The 6,784-nt window shown below is 50.3% G+C and overlaps 1 protein-coding gene across 1 annotated transcript; it reads right to left on the bottom strand.

Moving 5' to 3' along the window:
- Positions 1–3,231: 3,231 nt before the first annotated feature.
- LOC123084711 (proteasome subunit alpha type-6) lies at positions 3,232–6,305 on the bottom strand. Its single transcript, XM_044506201.1, has 9 exons — positions 6,004–6,305; positions 5,804–5,898; positions 5,541–5,622; positions 4,350–4,446; positions 4,207–4,265; positions 4,015–4,097; positions 3,807–3,902; positions 3,596–3,655; positions 3,232–3,511 (listed from the first exon to the last, which is right to left on the bottom strand). Exons 1-9 carry the CDS (start codon positions 6,077–6,079, stop codon positions 3,419–3,421), a joined length of 741 nt encoding a protein of 246 aa, XP_044362136.1. The 5' UTR covers positions 6,080–6,305; the 3' UTR covers positions 3,232–3,418.
- Positions 6,306–6,784: the final 479 nt, after the last annotated feature.

The raw sequence follows: 6,784 nt of genomic DNA, 5'->3' as shown, positions 1-6,784 counted from the left end.
CCGGCGGCGATGTGGGACGGTTCCCGCCACGTGGCAGCGCGGGATTGGCGGTGGCGGATCGGGCGGACGTGTCCGGTGCGGCCCGGATGTTGTCCGGCCGCGCGGATGGAGCGGGGGTAGGGTTTGGAAGAGGGGATCCGCGAATTTTGAAGAGGGGGTCTTTATATAGGCATAGAGGGAGCTAGGAGAGTCCAAATGAGGTGCGGTTTTCGGCCACATGATCGTGATCGAACGCTCTAGATGATGGAGAGGGTTTTGGTGGGTTTTGGGCTAACTTGGAGGGGTGTTGGGCTGCAACACACAGGAGGCCTTTTCGGACCCTCGGTTAACCGTTGGAGCATCAAACGAAGCCCAAATGGTACGAAACTTGACAGGCGGTCTACCGGTAGTAAACCAAGGCCGCTTGGCAAGTCTCGGTCCAATCCGGACATGTTTAATCCCCATACACGAAAGAAAGATAGAAATGACCACCGGAGGAGAACGAAGCGCCGGAATGCAAAACGGACAACGGGGAAAATGCTCGAATGCATGAGATGAACACGTATGCAAATGCAATGCACATGATGACATGATATGAGATGCATGACAACGACAACAACACACGGAGACAAAAACCCGAACCCGAGAAAATAAAATAACTTAACGCCGAAAACGGCAAGAGTTGGAGTACATATTGGGTAAATCATATCCGAGGTGTTACATTGGCACCGTGCGCCGCGGCCATGGCGACGGAAGAGCGGGACCTGGTTCGCCGCGAGGTTGTGGCGGTCATCGTCGGGTTCCAATTGGAGCCGGAGCCGGAGCCGTCGGAGGTGGCGCGCGCCTTGGCCGCGCGCTTCGGGGTGGAAGAAGGGGCGGTCGAGGCGTCAGCCCTGGGACCTGGCGAGTTCCTGGTGGTCTTCTGGGACGCGTCCACCCGCAACGAGGCGATGGGGCTGCAAGGGCCACTCCTGCTCGGGCGCGCCTCCTTCATGCTCTCCCCGTGGACTCGGCTCCGGCGGGCGAGGGCGGAGAGGTTGTGCCACAGGGTGCGGGTCTGCTTGGAGTGGGTGCCGAGACGCGCGTGGCGGGCGGCGACGGTGGCCGGCCTCTTCGGCCCGTCCGCCATTGTTGAGCGCAGGGACGACTCGGCGGACTCGGCCAAGGACGCGGCGTGCATGAGAGTGTGGCTGTGTTTTGATTTTCGGTTTGAGCTTTTTTTCGCCCTAGGCCGAGATGGCCAAATTTCGGCCATTTTCAAAAATTTCGGCTGAAATTTGACCAAAATTTGATTGCAATTTGACTTAAATTTGACCAAAAATTGCCAAATTTAAGCAATTTCGGCCTAAATATACTTTTCACCCCAGGCCAAGATGGCCGAAATTCGGCCGAAGTCCAGTTTTTTCGGCCGAAAATCAAAACACAGGAGTGTGGGTGTGGATGGACGACTTCGAGAGCTTCCTCTCACGGGCCAGCTGAGCATCGAGGAGCCGAGGCCGAGGGAGGGGCGGCTGGCCATGCGCGCCTACGATGTGCTTCTTCACCTCGACTGTCTCATGGACTACACCGGCGGGCCGCCCGTCGCCGGAGGGTTAGGTAGGTCCGCCGAGGCGATGAAGGAGATGCTGGTCGCCGGGGAGCGAGCCCCTGCAAGTTTCTTTTGAGTCGTTTGGCTTGTACGACGTTTGTTCAGTTGTTTTGGGTAACAGTTTCAACTCAATCCTAAGTAAGCATTGTTCATGCCGTGTGTTCTTGCAATCACCGGCCGGCTCGCCGTCCGCCGGGGGAGGGAGATGCTTCTCTTGTTTTTTCTTGAAGGATAGCAGGAGAGCTGCTATGATTCATTAAGAGGAAGCGGTAAAGAAACCGATGCTCGGTTAATTAAGGAAAACCGATCTAAAACCTTTACAAAGAGCACGACAGGACATACACGAACGCCTAATGGCCGACACAACACGAACTGAGAGACAAAAGCAGCGTCATCGTACATCCCATCGGGCACACGGCCCGATGACTTCGACTTCGCTTCAATCTCGCCAGAGAGCACCGCTCAGTCGTCTTGGACAAGGCCGCCACGAGCATGTTAGACGACATCACCGTCACCGGAGAGAGACGACATGTCCGACGAAAGAGGAGCGAACATGTGCCTCTCCGATCACAAGAGGGCGCCCAATGTGACTCGCCTGGCGCTGCATGCAAGTCGTGTGTGGTCCAAGTGCCCACCACCATCGCCCCCGACGGACATGCCGCCGAGGGGTGCACCTGCTGCACTCCCGTCGACCGAACGACCGGCCCCAGACGAATGCACCACCAACGGCTCCAAGCTCACCAAACACTGCCCACTTCAGATCCACCGCACCACCACTAACCAAGTGCTTCCTGTATCAGACTTGACTCCAAGGCAATGCTTCCAACAAAGTAATGACACCAATGGCGCCACCATTGCACACGGTTTTCGCCGGGAGATAAGAACTTGAAGCGGGGAGAGGTGTCGGATCCCCTCAATGGCGCCTCCAACAAGAAAAAATCACACCCAAAGGCGTCATTCGCCACCAGCCCAGACCGAGGTCAAGCATGACTTTCGTCGGGGAGCCGAGCACCTATGCCGGAGACGGCGTCTCCAACACACCACCACCAAACCGGAGCAGCAGTTGCCACTTGCTACACCTCCCAGTAACTAGCCGAAGCACCGCCAGCGCGCAAGCCCAGAGCATCCTGAAGACCCTGCCGGACCAAGCCACCACGGACCACCAACCCATCAGGGAGGTGTGGAGGGAGTGCTCCGGGGAGTGGAGCTGGATAAAGCGTCCACTTGCTTGTCTTTGTAGATGCATTTGTATATTTGCAGGTTGGGACGTTTATTCACTTCTTTTCTAAGCGAAGATTGCAAAACCACAACTTGGGTAACAGTCTCAACTATAAGTACACATTGCAAAACCTGAAACTCACCTATAAGTAAACAGTGCAAAACCACAACTTGAAAGGTCACTGGGTTTGGTGGGGATATGCCAAACAAACATTATAGAAACTCACTTGTTACACAACAATCACAGAGGGAAAAGTAGTAGAAAAATGGAAGTTTGGGCTTTAGTTGGATAATAGTGACTTATAAATATAACCATATTATACCTCGGCAGGTGGCAGTGTTTTCTAATCTAAGTAAATAAAGATTGCAAGACCATAACGGTTATTTCCTTGGCTAAATTGATGACCAAACTTGAATCTCAAAATCCGTTGCGGCACCACATAATCTGAGACAGGTTAAGACGATAGAAATAGCCGTAGCAAATTCAACCACACAAAGGATGATCCAACTAATACATGGCAGAGTGGATGCCCGTCTTTCTTGCTACACATGAAATGATTCACTGAATGTTTCTTGGCTGGCTATGAAACAAAATAACAGTTTATGGTGCATTGACAGCTACAGTCTCATAGCTCAGTCGCGCTCGCTAATGGCTGTTAGGTGCTGATCAATCTCCTCTGTCGTGAGCGACCGGAAGACACGGTCTTCTTTCCTCACAACACCGACCTGCCGCTCACAAGGTATTGATATAAACACCACACATTGCAGAACAGAAATTTTAACTTGAAAAAAGGGGACTTGTGAATTTACCTCGATCTCGGTAGCCTTGAAATCTTCCTGCAGAACAGATTGCAATGCAGAAACTGCAATCTGAGAACACATGATAAAATATTAGTGGAGAGTACCAAAAGGAAAGAGCACAAAATATCTCTTCAAGCTAAGAATGAATCAGCTTCAGTAATATAAGAACACCCTAGTTCAGAGCCTGTTGTTTGCCTGAGAGGAGAAGATGTGCATTTACCTGAACAGTTTCGTCATATGTGAACTGCGGGCTATCCTTCATTTTCTTCTCCAGAAAATTTATTGCTTCCTGCTCCTTCAGTCCGGCACTAGTTGCCTGAAAAACAAGAACTTGTTAGTGGTTTGCTACACATAAGACAAAGATTAAGCATTTGGCTGGGTATAGAATTGAGGAATAATATAGTGCAGTGCAAAAAATTACTGTATACCTTGTGTCCAAAGAAGTGACCTGCGGGGTCACACTTGAAGAGCTGAGCATTTTTCTCTTCATCATAACCCAAGACCATGGCAACTGAAGAACATACCAAAGAAAACGATTATGGTGGGCAATAGGCATTAAGCTAATTGGTCTAACACTACAACATCATAGTACTAACAGATGTAAATGTGATAGTACTAACCTACACCAAGGGGTCTCATGTACGCATGCTGCGTGTATATTTGTGCTTTGTCTGCTATCCTGAAATATTAATCAAACATGCAGTGTTATAGCTGCCACTTCGGTAACTCAAAAAGGAACTCGGATAAGGATAAGGTGTGATACCATTTTGCTAATACATCCACAGGCATCTCGTATCCCCATTTTTTACGGAACTCAGCTGCTTCATTTCTTGCTTGGGAGACCAAGGACCTCGCATCAGCTGGGAAACAAAAAAAAAAGGATATTCAACATCAATGAACAGCAGAAGGAATGAGTGTAAGTAAATACAGTAATCTGAAGGCCTAACCCTAATCATATCACACTAGCAAGGAAAGAAAGGGCCCATATCATATCACACTAACAAGGAAGAAAGAACCCTAATTACATCACACTCACAAGGAAAGAAAGGGTAGTGGGTGATATCTGATGCTACAACACTGCGACTTGACATGCCAAAATATTGGCTGTCAAACAAATACCAGATTTTTCAAGGGTAGAAATTAGAACAGAGTAGACATACCAATATAAGTATACACTATCCAGTATCTCGTCCAAAATATAAACAACTAGCAAAGCCCTCCACTGTTTCTCTGGTTATTATTAATAGCCCTTTGGGCAAGAGCAAGCAATATGACACTGGAAAATAACCTTAAGTCCCATTCTTTACACAAGAAATCAAGAAGATTTGGGATTATCTCTTAAGAGTAAAACATGTCCAGATCCTGCAAGAATGAAAACTGTTTCCAGCCTATCATGACACATGTAAAATGGTCCCACATTTGACCATCAGCTCTCACAAATACAGATTACTACAATCCAATACAGAATCCTACATAAGCTTAGTTTAATTTCACTAGAGCATCAGATTATCTGCGCTCATATCGTAGCTACAACCACAGTTGGGGGTGAGTCTATTTTGGCCAACTCGCAAATACTATTCGAGATCACCAAATCAGAAAGCCCAACAAGCAGAAAAGCAAACCTCACTCATCAATTCACAAAGAAAAACACATCCATCATCGTTATCTACAAGACTATAATTGAATTTACTTACAGTACATCGGTACTAAAAGAAAGCACAGTAAAACACAGACAGTCACAGTATGATGGTGGTCTACTTCCAAAGTGTCAAAAATGCTAGTACTAGAGATTATCAAATCACCAAAAGCTAACACACACAAAAGCAAGCATCCATCACCAACTCGCAAAGAACAAACCATTCATCGCCGTTATCTAAAACGAATTCAGTTTACTGTCACAATACATCAGTATCACACAGTGCATATATACTAAAACAAGGCACAGTGACCAAACCTGTGAGGCCGGTGGCAAGCAAGCCGGTGTACTTGGTAATCGAGAAGAGGTGCGTGATGCTGGTGTCATCCAGCAACTTGTCCTGCAACCAGAAGCACATCACAGGGGCAAAAAAAATTCAGCCTTTCATCAGGTATACATACAGGTAAACCTCTCAGGCATCGGCAGTAAACAAATCGGGCGCGGTCGAATTCGCAAGCTCCTCGGGCCAGCAACGGCGGCGCGAGAGCTGGGATCGGCCGGGGGGGCGGACGGCGACTCACCGGGACTTTCTTCTGGGTGACGACGCAGACGGAGTCCTTGCCGCGGACGCCGATCGAGGTGACCCCCGCCGACTTGACCGCCTTGAACGCGTACTCTGCGCACACCAGGCGGACGGATCAGACGCCGCACGAATCGAGGGCCAGGCGCCCCCGCAGATCTACTAGGGGGGAGGAAAGCTAGGGTTTGGGGAGGCACGCACCGACTTGGTAGAGGCGGCCCTCGGGGGAGAAGATGGTGATGTGGCGGTCGTAGCCCGCGCCCGATCCGCGGCTCATCTCGAAGGGTCGCCGGAGATCTCGCCGGAGCTGGAGCTGGGCCTGGGCGGTGTGTCGCCTGCTCTGGGTCTCTGTTGTGCGGGTGCGGGTGCGGGTGCGGGTGCGGGCTTGTGTGACCTCGGCTGGGGGACTTGACGGCGCCGATGCGTTTATTGGCGCTGCCTTCTGCCGCAAGAAGAAGGGAAAAGGGCCGGCCCGTTCGGGGACCTGTGGTCGAGTCGGACCCTAGCTCTGTCTCGCTCTCCACAGCGGGAGTGGAAGTGGAATTCAGAGCACCTCCAACACCAATCTCTTTTTATTTCTTGAAAAAGAAACATGATAGAGTAAAAAAATAAGGGCATAAAACGCTTTTTTTTTTCACGAGCAAGTGCCGTCTCCGAGAGCAGCCCTGTAATACAGCACAAGAATGTTTTTTTGGCATGAAATAGGGCAAAGTTGCTCCAACCGCTGCCCTAAAATAGGGCGGGAGTCGCGACGAGTATATCGAGGTCGGCAGCGGGGTAGGAGGAGCCGACCATGGCGCGAGGCCGCCCGGGCGGGTGGATCTGAGGGTTTCTGGCCACGGGCAGGTGTTCGGAAGCAGCCTCGCGTTTCTGGACAGCCGCCCGACTGCCCTATATTTGTTGCACGAGGAGCCTCTTTTTTGGGCAGCCCAAAAAAAATTGAATTTCTTTCATGATTGGGCAGTTGTTGGAGGCCGATTTT

This window comes from Triticum aestivum, chromosome 4A (genome assembly GCF_018294505.1).
Source record: "Triticum aestivum cultivar Chinese Spring chromosome 4A, IWGSC CS RefSeq v2.1, whole genome shotgun sequence".
Classification (NCBI taxonomy): domain Eukaryota; kingdom Viridiplantae; phylum Streptophyta; class Magnoliopsida; order Poales; family Poaceae; genus Triticum; species Triticum aestivum.
This window is presented reverse-complemented; position numbering and strand designations above follow the sequence as displayed.